The 21,014-nt window shown below is 40.0% G+C and overlaps 1 protein-coding gene across 1 annotated transcript in view; it reads right to left on the bottom strand.

Moving 5' to 3' along the window:
- LOC129659035 (ATP-dependent translocase ABCB1) overlaps positions 1 to 21,014 on the bottom strand; it is a 110,189-nt gene that overhangs the window by 66,792 nt on the left and 22,383 nt on the right. Inside the window, exon 5 of the mRNA XM_055590043.1 lies at positions 2,090 to 2,150. Within this exon, the coding sequence (XP_055446018.1) occupies positions 2,090 to 2,150 (61 nt within the window). The remainder of the gene's footprint in view (positions 1 to 2,089; positions 2,151 to 21,014) is intronic.

Raw genomic sequence — 21,014 nt, 5'->3', positions numbered from 1 at the left:
TATAGGCTGACTTCACCTTTCCAAGTCCCAGTTTTCTAACGGGCAAAATGGAGATAAGAACTGTAACACAGTGGGACTTCCCTGTGGTCCAGCAGTTAAGACTCCATGCTTTCATTGCCAAGGGCATGGGTTCAATCCCTGATTGGGGAACTAAGATCCCGTATGCCTCATAACACGGCCAAGAAAAAGAACTGTGACACAGTAATATATAAAAACACTTGCGTCTGTCCCTGGCACGCAATTAGCATGGAGAGAAAGCCAGTTATTGTGAAAGACGTGAGTGGTGCCTAAAAGCATCACAGCATTAGGTGAGGTCTACCAGTGTCATCCCGCACACCTGGATTACCCCGATATCAGCTGATGAAAACTGGGATGGTTTCTGCACACTGGGGAATGGAAAGAAGGGACAGAACTTGCCAGAAAGTGAAACCAAGAGACGGAGATGGTCACCTGACCTTTTGGGTTATTAATCTGCCAAGAGACAACTGAGAACAAAAAATGTTTTTATACCATCTGCCCAACTGGCCAGCATGAGTTATCCTGAAATGCTTAATGAATCAAGTAGCAGGCCCCCCAGTTTAAATTCTAACGATAAAAAGAATGAGCATCTTCTAAAACCAGATACTTGATTAACTAGAAACGCCAAATTTGTATTTCCTTATCTGAGTCTTCATATAGAAAAAAGCGAACTACATATGTGCTTCAGTAAGAAATTACTTTTTAGGTAAAAACAAACATTCAAAAATGAAATACAGGATTCCAATATTCCCACTTTTAAAAGTTCACAACTTGCCACCCTCAAAGAAAAAATGTATATAAATCATGCAGAAACTATAAAAATGGTGATGTAATAACCAGATAGTTGCTAATATCAATGCTCACAGCCTGATGTAAATGTTATCTTCCCCAAGTTATACCTGGTAATGTACAATGTATTTATCAGGGAAGATAGAAATAGAATACTAAATTTTAGTTAATAGATAACTCAATATTTTTTATCCAAGTGTTAATGATACAGCAAGAGATAGCTAAAAAGAAGCCTCATTTAACAAGTGGAGTGTGCTTTGAAAATCAGCTAATGTATTGTAAGCCACCAGTCTACGTTTACTAAGGAAAAAATACCTGTGTTTAAGCATTTATAAGATGATTATTGGCTTCCAGGGCGGTTCAAATGGTAAAGAATCCACCTGTTATGTGGGAGACCTGGGTTTGATCCCTGGGTTGGGAAGATTCCCTGGAGAAGCTAACAGCTACCCACTCCAGTGTTCTGGCCTGGAGAATTCCATGGACAGAGGAGCCTGGCAGGTTACAGTCCATGGGGTCACAAAGAGTTGGACATGACTGAGAAACTTTCACTTTCAAGATGGTTATAAGACACTGTTTTTCATAAATATTAAAAAAGTGCCTCTCCATAAGAGTATCTGGAGGTGTTTGCTCCTCAACTTTCAAAATATGGTCAAATATGTCCATTTTCTTCAAACCTACTAGAGTAGGATTAGGATTAGGATTACAGGATAATGTGCAATCATTTTCTTGTGAATCACCAACTCATACCTTTGGACATGTTTTATAAGCTGTTCTGAGAGCAAACTTCAAGGTAAGTAAATCATTAATGAAAGCTTCCAAAGTAAGTTAAGGTTAAAAGGACTATATTTATTCTGGAATGTCTTGTTTCATTGTTCAGAATAAGATGCTATATTTTTAAAAAATCCTGTTAACTGATCACATTATATCATGACTAAAGCCAGCCAAGAAGCAAACTAATAATACAAAGCCATTGCAAATAATGTGATTCTTAACTGCATTTTAAACAAGCCCACTTTGACCCCCTCTAATTTCCCTGCAGATGATATTCTATATTTACCAATACATACATCAGGCTGATCCAGGCTCAGCCTTCACCTTAGAGTGTCTTATGCAGCAAATTCTTTTAAGAAAAAAACCTACATTGTATCCTCCTAAAAAACAAACAATGATGTTGATCCCCTCAAAACTTTGAATCTTTATTATAATAGTGCAAAATTTTAAACTTTATTACAATTGGATTAAGACAGAAAGGCTCAGCAATAGTAGAAAGATGTCTACTTACGTGGTCATTTCCTTCTCCAGCTTCTTGCCAGACTCTGTTCTGTCTATAGTACCTAGTTCACCTCAAAACAAACATACACTGTTATGTCTCTTTATTTTCCATTAAAAATATGCATATAAATAGAACTTCCTCCACAGTCCAGTATTAATAATCTGCCTTCCAATGCAGGGGACGTGGGTTCAATCCTTGGTCAAGGAACTAAGATCCCATATGCTGTGCACGACAACTAAGCCCTCATGCTCTGGAGCAGGCATGCCACAACTGGAGAAGCCCACGTCCCCAACAGGAAAAGCCCACGCACCCCCCAAAAAATCCCACATGCCACAACTCAGACCCGGCACCGACAAATGAGGAAATTTCAAAAAGATAAGTATATAAAAATGAATCAAACTTGTGTCACTTAACAACTTACACAAAAATGGGTCGAACTAATTTAATTGCAATTATCTATAAGCATCAGGGCATCTGTGCAAATCCTTTACTACTGGATGTGTGCAACCACACACAAAGTTCAGTGAAGCTTATTTGTGTGAAGAAAGCTGCATTGATTAAGAAGGAGTCTGTCACTTGAGATGATTAAGAAGGAGTCTGTCACCTGAGATACTAGTGATCCCTGGATTAAAATGTTTTATGAAATACCACTCCAAGAGGACATGGAGAAAAATCTTTTCTGTGGGCTTTGTCCTGATAAATATCAGTGCAGGCTTGACCCTAAACCCATTTAGTATTTCAAACTGAAAACCACATTTCTTCAGTTTTTATTTTAAAAATGTAAGATACAAAGAAGAATGTAATAAACACCAGTATTATGCAGTATTAGCAGATGTTAACGTTTTGGGACAAGGTACATTAAAACTCTAACACCTCCCTCCAAACACACACACGCACACTAGCCACTATTCCTATTCTGGTGTGAATTTTTTTCAGATTTTATTTTCTATATGCAATTTTACACATACATCAATACACATACATGCTTATTTTAAAAGACAGAATCACAGTTCACATTCAGTGGCCAATTTTCCATGTCAGTACATGTGTATATGGGGCCTCCCGGTGGCTCAGTTAGTGAAGAATAACTCTGCAATGTGGGAGACCTGCGTTTGATCCCTGAGTTGGGAAGATCCCCTGGAGAAGGGAATGGCTACCCACTCCAGTATTCTGGTCTGGAGAATTCCATGGAAAGAGGAGACTGGCAGGCTATAGACCGTGGGGTCGCAAAGAGTCAGACACGACTGAGTGACTTTCACGTGTGTGTATATGTGTATCTTTGTTTTTTCAAAGTTGCATCTATTTCAGTTGCTTCCAGTCTTACTGTTACATGCAATGCCGCATTAAACATACCTGTCAACATACATGGTGAATATTTTTGTAGTATACATTGTCATAATCAAGATGGCTGGATCAATGCAGAGAGCACACTTTAAATCTTGTAATCATTTCAAAAGTTACAATGCAACATAAGAGGGCCTAGTTCAGGTGAGTGTGCTCTTGACAGGTATGGGAAAGAAGAGGAAAAGTTTTTCTAGCAAAGAGAACAACACTGCATGTGTGAAGAATGAGTAAGCTGCTTTGGCAGGAGTATGGGTATGCTGTGTGGATGGAAGGAGGTGGATACACGGTTGAAAAGATCATCTAGGTTCCCAAGGTATGGTATATAAAAACTAGTAGACATTATGTGTATATGAGTGTACATATATCTATGTACATGTATATGTGTGTGTGTATATATGTACCTATGTATACTTTTCTTCAGATTCTCCAACAGATTGAGTCGAGTTCCCTGTGCTACACAGTAGATCCTTGTTGGTTATCTATTTTATATCCAGTAGTGCATACATGATAATCCCAACCTCCTAATTAATCCCTCCCCAACAAGAAAAGACAAATATTTAAGTGCAGCTTTTAATAAAATACTTGCTTAGATTCTTGACCACTTTCTCCTCTGGCTTCCAGCACCTCATTCTCCTCGTCCTCCCATAACTCTGATCCCTCTCTCTTAGTCTTATCCACCAGTTCCTCATGCCCTCTCCTCCCTCCATGCTGCTGACTCTCAGAATTTTACACTCACTGCCAGGGTGGCCTCTACCACTTGGGCAGCTTCAGTGACTCCTGCATCTGTCTGGGAGCCACTCAAATCCTCTCCTTCCTCACAGCCAAGAGGTCCCCATCACCTCTTACATCTGCTCTAACAAGAGCCTCCTAACTGGCTTTTCTAATCCCATCAAGTCTTTATCTTGCCACCACATCTTCTATTTGGGAACAAAAATATAATTAAATTGCCTCTGTTAATAACCTTAAATGACAGTCCACTGGATAAAGGACAAAGTCCAAGAGCCATACATGCCCTATTAATTCCTTTACAATCTTACCACAATAAGCCACACAATGACTTTCCACATTTTTTTTTTATCCCCACCCTTTCTCCTCATCAGTAGCTAGGGCACTGTGCAGCCACCATCTGGGGTTGGAGGTAGGGGGCGAGGATACCACAGCATAAAAGGAAACAGAGCCCAGGTCTGCTTGATCATCACATTCCTGAAGCCTTTGCCCTTGGGATTGGAGAGGAAACAGGGCATGACAAAAGATGCTGCTTCAATTTCATGAGACTAAGCTCTGTGCTTTCAGACGAAAAGCTACTGTCCACATACTGAGATGAGATGGAGGGGAGAAGTGCTGACAGCTTTCCTCCTCTAAGCCCTCCTTCATTCTCCTCTCTCTACCTGCACTGCCTTTTCCTAGTCTTTCTCCTGGAAAAGACCGGTCCTTCACGCATGAGCTCAGTATGACCTCTTCCTAAGTGGCTTATCTCCAGCAGGGTGACTCACAGGGTTCCAGAGTAACTGACACACGATTCAGCTGACTAAGTCAACCCTAGACACGCCACGGTTCATACCCATATCCTCCTGCGGTTTCCACAGGTGTGAGTGCCTGAGAACACGACTATGTCATTTACCTTTGTACCCTTGGTGCACAGCCTGCTGCTCTGTCTGCTGTACCTGCGCCTGTTCCAAAGACGTTCAAGGATTTCACAGAGCCAGCAACACGCAGACCATTTATAAGAATACGCCAACAATCATTCTATTTTGTACATGTGTCTTGCATATTGTGGGGTCAAACAGAGATACAGCAGACCACCACCTTACTACCTGGGGTAAGGAAGGCCTTTTCTAAAACCAAGCAAGACCACAAAGAAACCTACCACTGAACAGGCTTCTGCCTGTAATGCAGGAGACTCAGGTTCAATTCCTGGGTCAGGAAGTTCCCCTGGAGAAGGAAATGGCAATCCACTCCAAAATTCTTGTCTGGGAAATCCCATGGACAAAGGAGCCTGGCGGGCTACAGTCCATGGGGTTAGGGTTACAAGAGTCAGACACGACTTAATGACTAAACCACCAAACAGTGTCCAGCACCACAACTAAAGACTTCATACCATTTTGGAATCACATTTAATTACATTTTTGTCTGACCCAAATATCTCAATAAGTTTAGTAGTTTTAACTACTGAACGCTTAATAACAGTGTAAAGACAAGTATGTGACATGGATACATCTGTGATTTCCTAACTGGTAAAATTAGATTACGTTATAAAGGGGTTTTCAAACCACTTTGCACAGCAGGCTCTGTTCTGGATACTCTGGACACGACCCAGAACGAGAGTGCCCCTTTTTCTAATCTCACTGGATTCTGTGCGAGTAGGAAACCCATCAGACCCCAAACTGCATGTGACAGGGTACCACTGCTGAAATAGTAAGACAGTGAACTTAAGACAGGAACTTTTTTCTGTTACACCTTTCTTCCCATTTGAGAAGCTGTAATAGCCTGGCAGGCCGCAGTCCATGGGGTTCGCAAAGAGTTAGACATGACTGTGCAACTGAACTGAACTGGATAAACAAGTAACTCAATAAATCAACAAGATAAATGCACTAACTCATAAAAGGGAAATAAAGCAGTGATGCTACAGTAGCTTTGGAGTGGACTGGGGACGAAGGTCTTTCTGCGGGAAAAATGAATGATAAGAAGCTGGGGCAGGTTCTACACGGCCCCTAGCCAGGGAGGAAATGAGAGTGTTCATGGAACAGTGAGAAGGTCACTGTGGGTGGGCTGTACTCAGAAAGCAACATGCAATGAGACTGACGAGGCAGGAGGGGGACATCAGGTGGGCCATGTGGGCCAATGGAAGATGGATTTATTCCAGGCTATGGAAAACCATCGAGGATAGATGTGACCTGTCATATGTCTGTAAGAGCTCATTCTTAGGGACTTCCCTGGTGGTGCAGTGGCTAGGACTCAGCAATCCAATGCAGGAAGCCTGGGTTCAATCCCTGGCCAAGGAACTAGTTCTCACACGCAGCAACTAAGAGTCAGCATGCTGCAACTAAAATCCAGAACAGCCAAACACATTTTTTATTTTAAAGCTCCTCCTGAGAGTGTGTGGAGAACTGGATACTAGTGGGCAGGGGTGAGTGGAAGCACAGAGAGGAATTGGGAAGAAAAAGGATGACTCGGCACGGGCTGCAGCCAGGATGTATGTGGTGGCAACACACGCAGCGACTTCAGCACTGCTGCCGGGTGGTCGGAGAGACAGTTAGCAGAGGTCCTCCCCTCCACCACTTTCAACCAAGGAAGCCTCTCTTGGAGCTGATTTCCCCGGGCAGCATCTACGACAGACATCATTCACACAGGAGGATTCTCTGATCAAAGACATGAGGGAACCACTGCCTTCAGTGGCCTGTCAGGTCCGTTCTAGCCCAAGAATGCTGTGACTCAATTGTTCCCGTCATCTGTGCAGGCAGCTCCATCAGACACAAGCAAGAGGAACTTGGACTTTCTGCTTAGATGATCGCTCGCCTCTGGCACTTGCCTGACACTCAGGGTGGCTGGGCTCATCGCAGGTGACCGAGGTGCCTCTGGGAGCCACCGCCACTCCTGGCCTGAACAGCGGTACCTCGGGGCTGCCCTGCCTGATACACTAATACGTAAGTCCACAGGATGGCATCTTAGGGACAGAAAAGACCAAATGAAAAGTTGGGTTTGAAGTGTTTGCTTCAATTTTAGGCAGAATTTGAAACCACCAACAGAGTGGGGAAAATACCAGAATAAAAGGCAGGATTCCTCGCCCAGGAATTCAGCAATGCCCACTAGCAAGCAATTCCATTCTGGCCATGTTGGCTCAGCTTCCTGAGCACTGGTTTCTACATCTACAAAATTATGGGTTTGGGCCAGATGATTCTCTGGGCTCGTTTTCACCTATAAAATTCTGTGATTTGGTCTCTCATTTATTCATCTCACTTCTTAAACACCTAGAACAGGTCAGGTATTATCTATTTTCATTTTTGCTACTTTTTATAGCGTTTACACTGTAACTAACCTACTTTTTAAAAAAGCATCTCCCTCATAGTAACAACAACAACAACAAATCTGACTATTCTACACTACTACTACTATTCTAGAAAAATTAAGCATATTTTAAGTTTTTACTCAAACTTAAAAATTAAACTGCCACACTAAACAATATACTGCAAAATACTTTGCCATTATTTGGTATTTGATTTTTCTAGAAATTTATCTCTAAGAATTTTCCCAAAGAAATAGTTGAGAGCAGAGGAAATCCTTGAGCAAACGACAAAAACAACCATCATGGAAACTTTTACGAAGTCCTTAGAACTGAAATATCAGCTATCGTTCTAGTCGAAGCACACTCATCACGCTGGCCTTGACGACACTGGCGGCAGTGTTTTCTATCTTTTCAACACCAAGGACACACACCCAAGATTTGTGTATTCTTTTTATGTTCATAGTTTAAGCAGCAGAATACAGATGTTATTTTGATTACTGGCATTTCACAAATAGTTTTCATGTTCCTCATATGAGTTTTAGTGAAGTAAGAGTAGAAATGGTAAAAGATAAATAGAAAAGTAAGTTATTTCTACCTTTTTTTCCTTTTTCCCTGAATGATTAACTTGTCTTATAAGTTGACTGTCTCCTTTTCTCCCATCCTCAGCCCGCAGTCTGGTAGGAGACTAAACAGAACCAACCAAGATATAGTTATGGAGAAAAAGAAAAGTCATCCCTGTACCATCAATTGAACCCCTAGAGACAAATAATCAAGAGTTTATTTTCAGGGTACCTCTAGGTGACATTCACACCATGAGACATGGCAGATCTCCCCCAGTACTTTCATTTCTGGATTAACAGGTAATCCTCAGTGTCTTCCTTTCTGGGTCTCCCTCTGTCTACCTGATTCCTTGGACTTGGGGCTGGTCTGCATGGGTTCAAATAGTGAGTAACTCTATAACCTCAGTCAATTAAATATACTCAACCCTCTGAGCCCTGGTTTCCTCATCTGTAATGTATAGATAAGAACAGTATCAACCTCATGCCCATGAAAAAATAAAGGCATTAATACACATAAAGCACTAAGAAGAGTGCCCAGAAGATATTAAATGCCCGATGAATTTTGGCCCAGGAGATTTATCATCCCTTCAACTCAAATGATGCCAAATCTCTAGGCCTACTCTTCATGCCAAGATTCAGTCTCTTACCTTCAACTGCCTGGATATCATTTACACTTGTCCCCAACCTGTCACCTTTAACACAACATGTCTAAAAATGACAATCACCTTTACTCAGGCTCATTTTCCGGCAGTGCATAGTCTCATGAGGAAGATGAGAACTCACAGAATACTACAGAACTTCAGCACTGGTGAAGCTCTGTCCACACAAGTGGACCAGAGTTCGCAAGGCCCAACTCAACAGAGATTTTAAAGCAAAGGCAAAATCTAACAAGATGGAGATACAAGGGAGGATATCAGGATATCAGGTCCACAACAAAAAGATAATTAGAGAAAGGTGTTATAAGAAGAGAAAGATGATAATGGGTCTATTACAGCAGCAGAGAAGGACATGCTCACTCAAAAGATTTTACGACTATCTAGTTAAAGCCTATATATTGTAGAACTCCCAGACTTTCAAGAGCCTTAGCAAATCCAAGCCACCTTAAGCAAGGAATACTTCCTATCCAACAAGGAGGCTATGGTACCTAGTCTGCCCCCATTAAGAGGTCATGAGGTTCTACCTGGAGGAGGACAAGAAGAAAGGTCTGAGGGTGTCTGGGGTCCCAGAAGGCTGACTCTCCCACCAGAAGCATCAGAAAGCTTGCTTGCCCTCATCTCCAGGACCAACATCAAAACCTTTGAAATCCTTCCCATCCAGGCAAACTTCAGGACATCTGGAAGTCTGAATCTACAAAGAGGTTTATAACAGAATACTGACTGCCCTTGGGTAAAAATTAATGTAGAGATAAATCATAAAGACACAGAAGGATATATGACAGGGGAGAGGCAATCAGGAGTAGTGGTGAGAGAAGGGTATTAGCTTTGTTTTTTATTTAACATTTGTTTTTAAATGTTTTCACTTGTTACACAGAACATGTCTACTTTGTGCATGAGAGAGATACCAACTGACCAAACTTGGTTATCACCTCCTCCTGGAAGCCTCCCATGATTCCTAGATGGAACCAAACACCCATCCTTCCCTTCCCAAGTATTCTGTGTATCTCTGTATCATAGCACTACTCATATCCACTGCATTGGTTGGCTCCCTGTCCATTCCACCCATTATACCAAGTTTCCTGGGGGCTGGGAATGCTTCTTTAGGACACATACTATTGCTGGTACATAGAGCACTCTGTCAACTTTTTAAAAAATGCACGAGAGAGTTGTGAGCTAAGTTTTATTTTAGGCAAAATGAGGGCTATAGTCTGGGAGACAGCACCTCAGATAGCTCTGAGAAACTGCTCCAAACAAGTGGCGAGGGAAGGACAGTATATATTCAATTTCGATAAAGGGGGAGTTCTCGCAATCAAGCACTTATCTTTGCAAAGGTTTTCTGCTAGTCAAGAGAAACTAATGTCCCCATGAAGGAAATAAGTGCTTTTCTAGATATGAGGAGATGCAAGAACTGGCCTCCTAAGATCAAATCCTGAAAACATCTATCTGAAGACCTGTTCTGCCAGTTCTCCAGAGCACAGAGTGCCTCATTTCTAATCCCCATCCTAAACTCCCCTAAAGGGAGTAGCCATAAATAGCATAACAATGTCTGTGGCTTCCATGAAAGCAGCCATAGATAATATGCAAACAAGTGCGCATGTCTGTGTTCCACTAAAACTTTATGTATAGATACTGAAATTTCAATTTCAAATTATTTTATAATGTCACAAAATATTTTTCTTTCATTTTTTCCCAGTGATTTAAAAATGCAAAAATCATTCTAAGCTCACAGATGGTGTAAAAAGAGGCAATAGGCCAGATATGGCCCACGGGCCATAGTTTGAGGCCCTTGCCTTCCCTGAAAGGCATGGCTAGCAGTCCATAGTTTCTAAGGAAATGCACCTGAAAAGGACGGCTTCACATTTATAACAGGTACTGAGTGACTTGCAGTATGCCTTTCAACAACTATAAAAACTGAGTTAGTATCACAGAGTTCTGAAAAGATGAAAGGAGATAAGGAGCCATATCATTGCAAGTTATGTAGGTTCATTTGTGAGGAACATGGAAGAATGAGCTTCTTGTTGATAATTATTACAAATATTAACAATTATTGAGCACTTTTTTATGACTAAACCCTCTTCTGTGAGCCTTAAGTGAGGAATTCATTTAATTCTCACAATCATTCTATGAAGTAGGTTCTACTGCTATCTAACTGTTCCAAAAATGAGGAGATTAAAGTATGAAAATAATCCCCCAGTCGTCTTAACTAAAAAGTGACAAAGGTGGAGTTTCAGAGCCAGGCAGTCCTACGGTCCAGAGCCAGCACTTTAACTACTGAACACAGCATCTCTTAAGAAGGTAGCAGAGACAGAGACAAAACGTCCAAATAGTTCTCTAAGCTTCCCCAAGATTGGAAGAGGGAGCTGAACGGGAAGGACTGGCAAAGGATGCAATATGAACTACCTCCCCAGGTGGAAACTCCGTGATCCGAACATCTGTGAAGATGCATGCCGAGGAGGAGCAGGTCTCCACAGCCTGTGAGAGAACTTACTATGCTACTAGGTAACTAGGTCAGGTTACTGTCCGTCTCACACGTAAATACGGACCAGGCAAAGCCTAGACACAGCAATGGTTAGGACTCCTACTTAAAAAGCTCAATTATTTTCTTATGAAAGTAAGGGCCAAGTAATTTTTCAGTGATCGAGATAAAATGTATGTAAATGTTAATGCAGTTTTAAAAAAAAGACCAGAGAGGAGTAGGACGGGGAGAACACTTTCTCCCCCACAAATTCATCAAAAGAGCATTTAAACGTCGAGTAAATTCCACAAAACAACTTCTGAATGCGGGCAGAGGACATCGGGCACCCAGAAAAGCAACCCAACTCTTCGAAAGAAGGTAGGAAAAAATATAAAAGACAAAAAAAGAGACAAAAGAGGGAGGGACGGAGTTCCGTCCCGGGAAGGGAGTCGTAAAAAGAGAGAAGTTTCCAAACTTCCAGGAAGCCTTCTCACCGCCGAATCTGTGCCGAGCTTTGGAAGCACAGAGGGCAACATAAAAGGGAGAAAAAAAATAAATAAACAATTAAAAATCGCAGATTGTGAGCCCTACGGTAACTCCCCCAGCGGAGAAGCAGCCCAGACGCCTGCACACGGCATTAGCAAGCGGGGGCTGGGCAGGGAAGCGCGGCACGGGCTGTGTCCCTTAGAGTAAGAATCCGCCCGAATGTCCTGAGCACTATCTGAGCGAAATAATTTGGGCTAGCAAACCAGACTGTGGGATATCTACCACGCGAAAAGCCAGCCCTAACCTAAGACACCTCCAGGCCCGCGCACAGAACAAAGGACTGAATGGAGATAGCCGGCTGCAGACCTTCCCCCTCCGGTGACAGGCAGCCAGAGCCGTAAGGGGGCAATCGCAGCCCCAGAGAGACACTATCTATAAAACTGTAAGCAGGCTTCTTTGCTAACTAAAACCTCTTGGGGGTCTGGACGGTCAACATCTGCCTGAGAAGGTGCGCCGGTTTTACACCCAGATAACCGAGTGGCGGGGAGGCGATAAGTCGCAGCATTGGCGCCCGCCAAACACATCACCTGAGCTGCTCGGATCTGGGAAGAGCACAAAACGCAGGCCCAATCGAGTCTGCGCCTCTGAGGACTACCCGAGTGCCTGAACCTGAGCGGCTTGGACCTGGGAGCTCAGCCCAGGGCCAGCCTCTGATTGTTCCCGGCGGAACAACCTAGAGCCCGAGCAGTGCGGGCAGGGAGGCTACACGCCCCGTGAGCGGGGGCAGACCCAGTGTGGCTGAGGCACTGCGAGCGCACGCCAGTGTTAGCTGTTTGCAGCGTCCCTCCCTCCCTCCCCACAGCGCGGCTGAACAAGTGAGCCTAAATTAAAAAAAAAAATAGTGTCCTCAACCGTCCCCTTTGTGTCAGGGCGGGAACCAGACACTGAAGAGACCAGCAAACAGAAGAAGCTATAACAGAGGGAAACGCCTTGGAAGCTACAGGCCATAGATTAAAACCCTGTGGTTACTACGGACTACATAGGAAGGGGCCTATAGATCTTGAGAAATATAAGTCGGACCAAGGAACTAGCCAAAAATGAACTGAACCCACAATACTCACAACAAAACCAGAGAAAGACCTAGATATATTTTTACTATTTTTACGATCAATCTTTCTTTCTTTTTTCTTCTTTTTTTTATTTTATTTTTTTTTAATTTTAAGTCCTCTATTGTCTTTTAATTTTCACTTTTATAACTATTACTTTGCAAAAAAAAAAAAAGACCCTATTTTTTTTTTCTCTTCTTCAGCAAACGTCATATATATATTTTATAAGTTTTTGACCGTGTTTTGTTTTGTTTTCTTTTTCTTCTTTTCTTTACCATTGTATTTTTGAAATTCCAAACTCTACTCTAGATTTTTAATTTTAGCCTTTTGGTCTATGTTATCAATTTTGTACCTATAGTTTTTTTCATAATTTCTGTGATTTTTTTTTTCCCTCTGTTTCTTTCTCTTCTTCTTTTGTATAACATCGTATATCTGCAATTCCAAACTCTACTCAAGATTTTTAATTTATGCTTTTTGGTATTTGATATCAATTTTGTACCTGTATTTTCTTTATAATTTTTGCGACTTTGTTTTTGTTGGTTTGTTTGTTTTCTCTCTTTATTTTTCTTCTTCTTTTCTTTAACATTGTATTTTTGAAATTCCAAACTCTACTCTAGATTTTTAACTTTTGCTTTTTGGTATTAGTTATCAATTTTGTACCTGTAGTTTCTTTATAATTTTCGCAACCTTGTTTGTTTTTCTTTGTTCGTTTTTTCTCTCTTTCTTTTCCTTCTTCTTTTCTTTAACATCATATTTTTGAAATTCCAAACTCTACTCTAGATTTTTAATTTTAGCCTTTTGGTATATGTTATCAATTTTGTACATATAGTTTTCTTTTATAATTTCTGTGACTTTTTTTTTTCTTTTTTTTCCCCTCTGTTTCTTTCTCTTCTTCTTTTATATAACTTCGTATATCTGCAATTCCAAACTCTACTCAAGATTTTTAATTTATGCTTTTTGGTATTTGATATCAATTTTGTACCTGTATTTTCTTTATAATTTTTGCGACATTGTTTTTGTTGGTTTGTTTGTTTACTCTCTTTATTTTTCTTCTTTTTTTTTTTTTTTAACATTGTATTTTCGAAATTCCAAACTCTACTCTAGATTTTTAATTTTTGCTTTTTGGTATTAGGTATCAATTTTGTACCTGTAGTTTCTTTATAATTTTTGCAACCTTGTTTGTTTTTCTTTGTTCGTTTTTTCTCTCTTTCTTTTCCTTCTTCTTTTCATTAACATCGCATTTTTGAAATTCCAAACTCTACTCTAGATTTTTAATTTTTGCTTTTATGTATTTGTTACCAATTTTGTACCTTTAAGAACCCCATCTTCAGGACCCATTTTTCACTAGGGAACAAGATTACTGGCTTGACTGCTCTCTCTCCCTTTGGACTCTCAGTTTTCTCCACCAGGTCGCCTGTATCTCCTCCCTAACTCCTCTCTACTCTACCCAACTCTGTGAATTTCTGTGTGTTCCAGACGGTGGAGAACACTTAGGGAACTGATTACTGGCTGGATCTGTCTCCCTCCTTTTCATTTCCCCCTTTTATCCTTCTGGCCACCTCTGTCTCCTGCCTCCTTCTCTTCTCTGTATAACTCCATGAACATCTCTGAGCGGTCCAGTTGTGGAGTGCACATAAGGAAGTGACTACTGGCTAGCCCACTCTCTCCACTATTGATTCCACCTCATCTCATTTGGGTCACCTCTAACTCCCTCCTCCCACTTCTCTTCTCCATGTAACGCTGTGAACCTCTCTGAGTGACCCTCACAGTAGAGAAACTTTTCATCTTTAACGTAGATGTTTTATCAATGGTGCTGTATAGAAGGAGAAGTTTTGAAACTACTGTAAAAATAAGACCGATAATTGGAAGTAGGAGGCTTAAGTCCAAACCCTGACTCCAGGGAACTTCTGACTCCAAGGAACATTAATTGACAGGAGCTCATCAAACGCCTCCATACCAACACTGAAACCAAGCACCACACAAGGGCCAACAAGTTCCAGGGCAAGACATACCAAGCAAATTCTCCAGCAACAAAGGAACACAGCCCTGAGCTTCAAGATACAGGCTGCCCAAAGTCACCCCAAAACCACAGACATCTCACAACTCATTACTGGACATTTCATTACACTCCAGAGAGAAGAAATACAGCTCCATCCACCAGAACATCGACACAAGCTTCCCTAATCAGGAAACCTTGACAAGCCACCTGTACAAACCCACACACAATGAGGAAACTCCACAATAAAGAGAACTCCACAAACTGCCAGAATACAGAAAGGACACCCCAAACTCAGCAATTTAAACAAGATGAAGAGACAGAGGAATAGCCAGCAGATAAAGGAACAGGATAAATGCCCACCAAACCAAACAAAAGAGGAAGAGATAGGGAATCTACCTGATAAAGAATTCCGAATAATGATAGTGAAATTGATCCAAAATCTTGAAATTAAAATGGAACCACAGATAAATAGCCTGGAGGCAAGGATTGAGAAGATGCAAGAAAGGTTTAACAAGGACTTAGAAGAAATAAAAAAGAGTCAATATATAATGAATAATGCAATAAGTGAAATTAAAAACACTCTGGAGGCAACAAATAGTAGAATAACAGAGGCAGAAGACAGGATTAGTGAATTAGAAGATAGAATGGTAGAAATAAATGAATCAGAGAGGATAAAAGAAAAACGAATTAAAAGAAATGAGGACAATCTCAGAGACCTCCAGGACAATATTAAATGCTACAACATTCGAATCATAGGGGTCCCAGAAGAAGAAGACAAAAAGAAAGACCATGAGAAAATACTTGAGGAGATAATAGTTGAAAACTTCCCTAAAATGGGGAAGGAAATAATCACCCAAGTCCAAGAAACCCAGAGAGTCCCAAACAGGATAAACCCAAGGCGAAACACCCCAAGACACATATTAATCAAATTAACAAAGATCAAACACAAAGAACAAATATTAAAAGCAGCAAGGGAAAAACAACAAATAACACACAAGGGAATACCCATAAGGATAACAGCTGATCTTTCAATAGAAACTCTTCAAGCCAGGAGGGAATGGCAAGACATACTTAAATGATGAAAGAAAATAACCTACAGCCCAGATTATTGTACCCAGCAAGGATCTCATTCAAGTATGAAGGAGAAATCAAAAGCTTTTCAGACAAGCAAAAGCTGAGAGAATTCTGCACCACCAAACCAGCTCTCCAACAAATACTAAAGGATCTTCTCTAGACAGGAAACACAAAAACGGTGTATAAATCTGAAACCAAAACAATAAAGTAAATGGCAACAGGATCATACTTATCAGTAATTACCTTAAACGTAAATGCGTTGAATGCCCCAACCAAAAGACAAAGACTGGCTGAATGGATACAAAAACAAGACCCCTACATATGTTGTCTACAAGAGACCCACCTCAAAACAGGGGACACATACAGACTGAAAGTGAAGGGCTGGAAAAAGATTTTCCATGCAAATAGGGACCAAAAGAAAGCAGGAGTAGCAATATTCATATCAGATAAAATAGACTTTAAAACAAAGACTGTGAAAAGAGACAAAGATGGTCACTACATAATGATCAAAGGATCAATCCAAAAAGAAGATATAACAATTATAAATATATATGCACCCAACATGGGAGCACCGCAGTATGTAAAACAAATGCTAACAATTATGAAAGGAGAAATTAACAAGAATACAATAATAGTAGGAGACTTTAACACCCCACTCACACCTATGGATAGATCAACTAAACAGAAAATTAACAAGGAAACACAAACTTTAAATGATACAATAGACCAGTTAGACCTAATTGATATCTATAGGACATTTCATCCCAAAACAATGAATTTCACCTTCTTCTCAAGCGCACATGGAACCTTCTCCAGGATAGATCACATCCTGGGCCATAAATATAGCCTTGGTAAATTCAAAAAAATAGAAATCATTCCAAGCATCTTTTCTGACCACAATGCAGTAAGATTAGATCTCAATTACAAGAGAAAAACTATTAAAAATTCCAACATATGGAGGCTGAACAACACGCTGCTGAATAACCAACAAATCACAGAAGAAATCAAAAAAGAAATCAAAATTTGCATAGAAACGAATGAAAATGAAAATACAACAACCCAAAACCTGTGGGACACGGTAAAAGCAGTCCTAAGGGGAAAGTTCATAGCAATACAGGCACACCTCAAGAAACAAGAAAAAAGCCAAATAAATAACCTAACTCTACACCTAAAGCAACTAGAAAAGGAAGAAATGAAGAACCCCAGGGTTAGTAGAAGGAAAGAAATCTTAAAACTTAGAGCAGAAATAAATGCAAAAGAAACAAAAGAGATCATAGCAAAAATCAACAAAACCAAAAGCTGGTTTTTTGAAAGGATAAATAAAATTGACAAATCATTAGCCAGACTCATCAAGAAACAAAGGGAGAAAAATCAAATCAATAAAATTAGAAATGAAAATGGAGAGATCACAACAGACAACACAGAAATACAAAGGATCATAAGAGAGTACTATCAACAATTATATGCCAATAAAATGGACAACGTGGAAGAAATGGACAAATTCTTAGAAAAGTACAACATTCCAAAACTCGATCAGGAAGAAATAGAAAATCTTAACAGACCCATCACAAGCACGGAAATTGAAACTGTAATCAAAAATCTTCCAGCAAACAAAAGCCCAGGTCCAGACGGTTTCACAGCTGAATTCTACCAAAAATTTAGAGAAGAGCTAACACCTATCCTGCTCAAACTCTTCCAGAAAATTGCAGAGGATGGTAAACTTCCAAACTCATTCTATGAGGCCACCATCACCCTAATACCAAAACCTGACAAAGATCCCACAAAAAAAGAAAACTACAGGCCAATATCACTGATGAACACAGATGCAAAAATCCTTAACAAAATTCTAGCAATCAGAATCCAACAACACATTAAAAAGATCATACACCATGACCAAGTGGGCTTTATCCCAGGGATGCAAGGATTCTTCAATATCCGCAAATCAATCAATGTAATACACCACATTAACAAATTGAAAAATAAAAACCATATGATTATCTCAATAGATGCAGAGAAAGCCTTTGACAAAATTCAACATCCATTGATGATAAAAACTCTGCAGAAAGCAGGAATAGAAGGAACATACCTCAACATAATAAAAGCTATATATGACAAACCCACAGCAAACATTATCCTCAATGGTGAAAAATTGAAAGCATTTCCTCTAAAGTCAGGAACAAGACAAAGGTGCCCACTTTCACCATTACTATTCAACATAGTTTTGGAAGTTTTGGCCACAGCAATCAGAACAGAAAAAGAAATAAAAGGAATCCAAATTGGAAAAGAAGAAGTAAAGCTCTCACTGTTTGCAGATGACATGATCCTCTACATAGAAAACCCTAAAGACTCCACCAGAAAATTACTAGAACTAATCAATGACTATAGTAAAGTTGCAGGATATAAAATCAACACGCAGAAATCCCTTGCATTCCTACACACTAATAATGAGAAAACAGAAAGAGAAATTAAGGAAACAATTCCATTCACCATTGCAACAGAAAGAATAAAATACTTAGGAATATATCTACCTAAAGAAACTAAAGACCTATATATAGAAAACTATAAAACACTGGTGAAAGACATCAAAGAGGACACTAACAGAGGGAGAAATATACCATGTTCATGGATGGGAAGAATCAATATAGTGAAAATGAGTATACTACCCAAAGCAATCTATAGATTCAATGCAATCCCTATCAAGCTACCAACAGCATTCTTCACAGAGCTAGAACAAATAATTTCACAATTTGTATGGAAATACAAAAAACCTCAAATAGCCAAAGCGATCTTGAGAAAGAAGAATGGAACTGGAGGAATCAACCTACCTGACTTCAGGCTCTACTACAAAGCCACAGTTATCAAGACAGTATGGTACTGGCACAAAGACAGAAATATCGATCAATGGAACAAAATAGAAAGCCCAGAGATAAATCCATGCACATATGGACACCTTATCTTTGACAAAGGAGGCAAGAATATACAATGGAGTAAAGACAATCTCTTTAACAAGTGGTGCTGGGAAATCTGGTCAACCACTTGTAAAAGAATGAAACTAGAACACTTTCTAACACCATACACAAAAATAAACTCAAAATGGATTAAAGATCTAAATGTAAGACCAGAAACTATAAAACTCCTAGAGGAGAACATAGGCAAAACACTCTCCGACATGCATCACAGCAGGATCCTCTATGACCCACCTCCCAGAATATTGGAAATAAAAGCAAAAATAAACAAATGGGACCTAATTAACCTTAAAAGCTTCTGCACAGCAAAGGAAACTATTAGCAAGGTGAAAAGACAGCCTTCAGAATGGGAGAAAATAATAGCAAATGAAGCAACGGACAAACAACTAATCTCGAGAATATACAAGCAACTCCTACAGCTCAACTCCAGAAAAATAAATGACCCAATCAAAAAATGGGCCAAAGAACTAAATAGACATTTCTCCAAAGAAGACATACAGATGGCTAACAAACACATGAAAAGATGCTCAACATCACTCATTATCAGAGAAATGCAAATCAAAACCACTATGAGGTACCATTTCACACCAGTCAGAATGGCTGCGATCCAAAAGTCTCCAAGTAATAAATGCTGGAGAGGGTGTGGAGAAAAGGGAACCCTCTTACACTGTTGGTGGGAATGCAAACTAGTACAGCCACTATGGAGAACAGTGTGGAGATGCCTTAAAAAACTGGAAATGGAACTGCCTTATGATCCAGCAATCCCACTGCTGGGCATACACACTGAGGAAACCAGAAGGGAAAGAGACACGAGTACCCCAATGTTCATCGCAGCACTGTTTATAATAGCCAGGACATGGAAGCAACCTAGATGTCCATCAGCAGATGAATGGATAAGCAAGCTGTGGTACATATACACAATGGAGTATTACTCAGCCATTAAAAAGAATACATTTGAATCAGTTCTAATGAGGTGGATAAAACTGGAGCCTATTATACAGAGTGAAGTAAGCCAGAAAGAAAAACACCAATATAGTATACTAACGCATATATATGGAATTTAGAAAGATGGTAGCAATAACCCTGTGTACGAGACAGCAAAAGAGACACTGACATATAGAACAGTCTTATGGACTCTGAGAGAGAGGGAGAGGGTGGGAAGATTTGGGAGAATGGCATTGAAACATGTAAAATATCATGTATGAAACGAGTTGCCAGTCCAGGTTCGATGCACGATACTGGATGCTTGGGGCTGGTGCACTGGGATGACCCAGAGGGATGGAATGGGGAGGGAGGAAGGAGGAGGGTTCAGGATGGGAACACATGTATACCTGTGGCGGATTCATTTTGATATTTGGCAAAACTAATACAATTATGTAAAGTTTAAAAATAAAATAAAATTAAAAAAATAAAATAAAATAAAATAGATAAGCAACAGGATATAAGGTATAGCACAGGGAATTAATTATACTCATTATAATAATCTATAATGGAATCTAATCTGCAAAAACACTGAATCACTCTGCTGTATACCTGAAACTATCACAATATTGTAAGTCAACTCTGTCAATAAAGAACAAACATACAAACAAACAAACAAAAAAAAGACCAGTTGAATACACATCCCAATGTTCATAGCAGCATTATTTGCAGTTGCCCAAGATATGGAAGCAACCTAAGTGTCCACTGACAGATAAAAGCTTAAAGAAGACGTGGGGTATATATACATATACAATAGATCACTACTGAGCCACAAAAAAGAACAAAATTTTGGCACTGGCAGCAACATGTGTGAACTTCTACAGCATTATGCTAAGTGAAATAAGTCAAAAACAAATACTGTATGATATTATCAATCATATGTGGAACCTAAAAAAAACCCAACAAACTAGTGAACATAATGAGAGACACAGACTCACAGATACAAAGAACAAACCAGGGTCAGCAGTGGAGGGGGGAGCGCAGCGGAGGGGCAGCACAGGGCTTGGAGGGGAAGGTACAAAACTGCTGGGTAAAGACGGGCTACAAGGGATGTACTGTACAACACAAGGACTACAGTCAGTATTTTATAACAACTGGAAACGGAAAATAACCTTTAAACATTATATAAAATAAACATATAAAAACATTTTAAAAAATAAAAATAAAATTTGAAAAAGACCGATCCACACAGCCCATGTGAGCTCAGCTCTGCTAGCTGCAGGGAGCCACGTGATAGTCTACTCTTCCCAGACTGGGCCAACTTTCAACAGTTGTGTTAACAGTCCAGTATTTCCTGACTAACA

The sequence above is a fragment of the Bubalus kerabau genome, chromosome 8, assembly GCF_029407905.1.
Source record: "Bubalus kerabau isolate K-KA32 ecotype Philippines breed swamp buffalo chromosome 8, PCC_UOA_SB_1v2, whole genome shotgun sequence".
In the NCBI taxonomy this organism is placed as follows: Eukaryota; Metazoa; Chordata; class Mammalia; order Artiodactyla; family Bovidae; genus Bubalus; species Bubalus kerabau.
The sequence above is the reverse complement of the archived record's forward strand: the minus strand, read 5'-3'. Positions and strand labels throughout refer to the sequence as shown.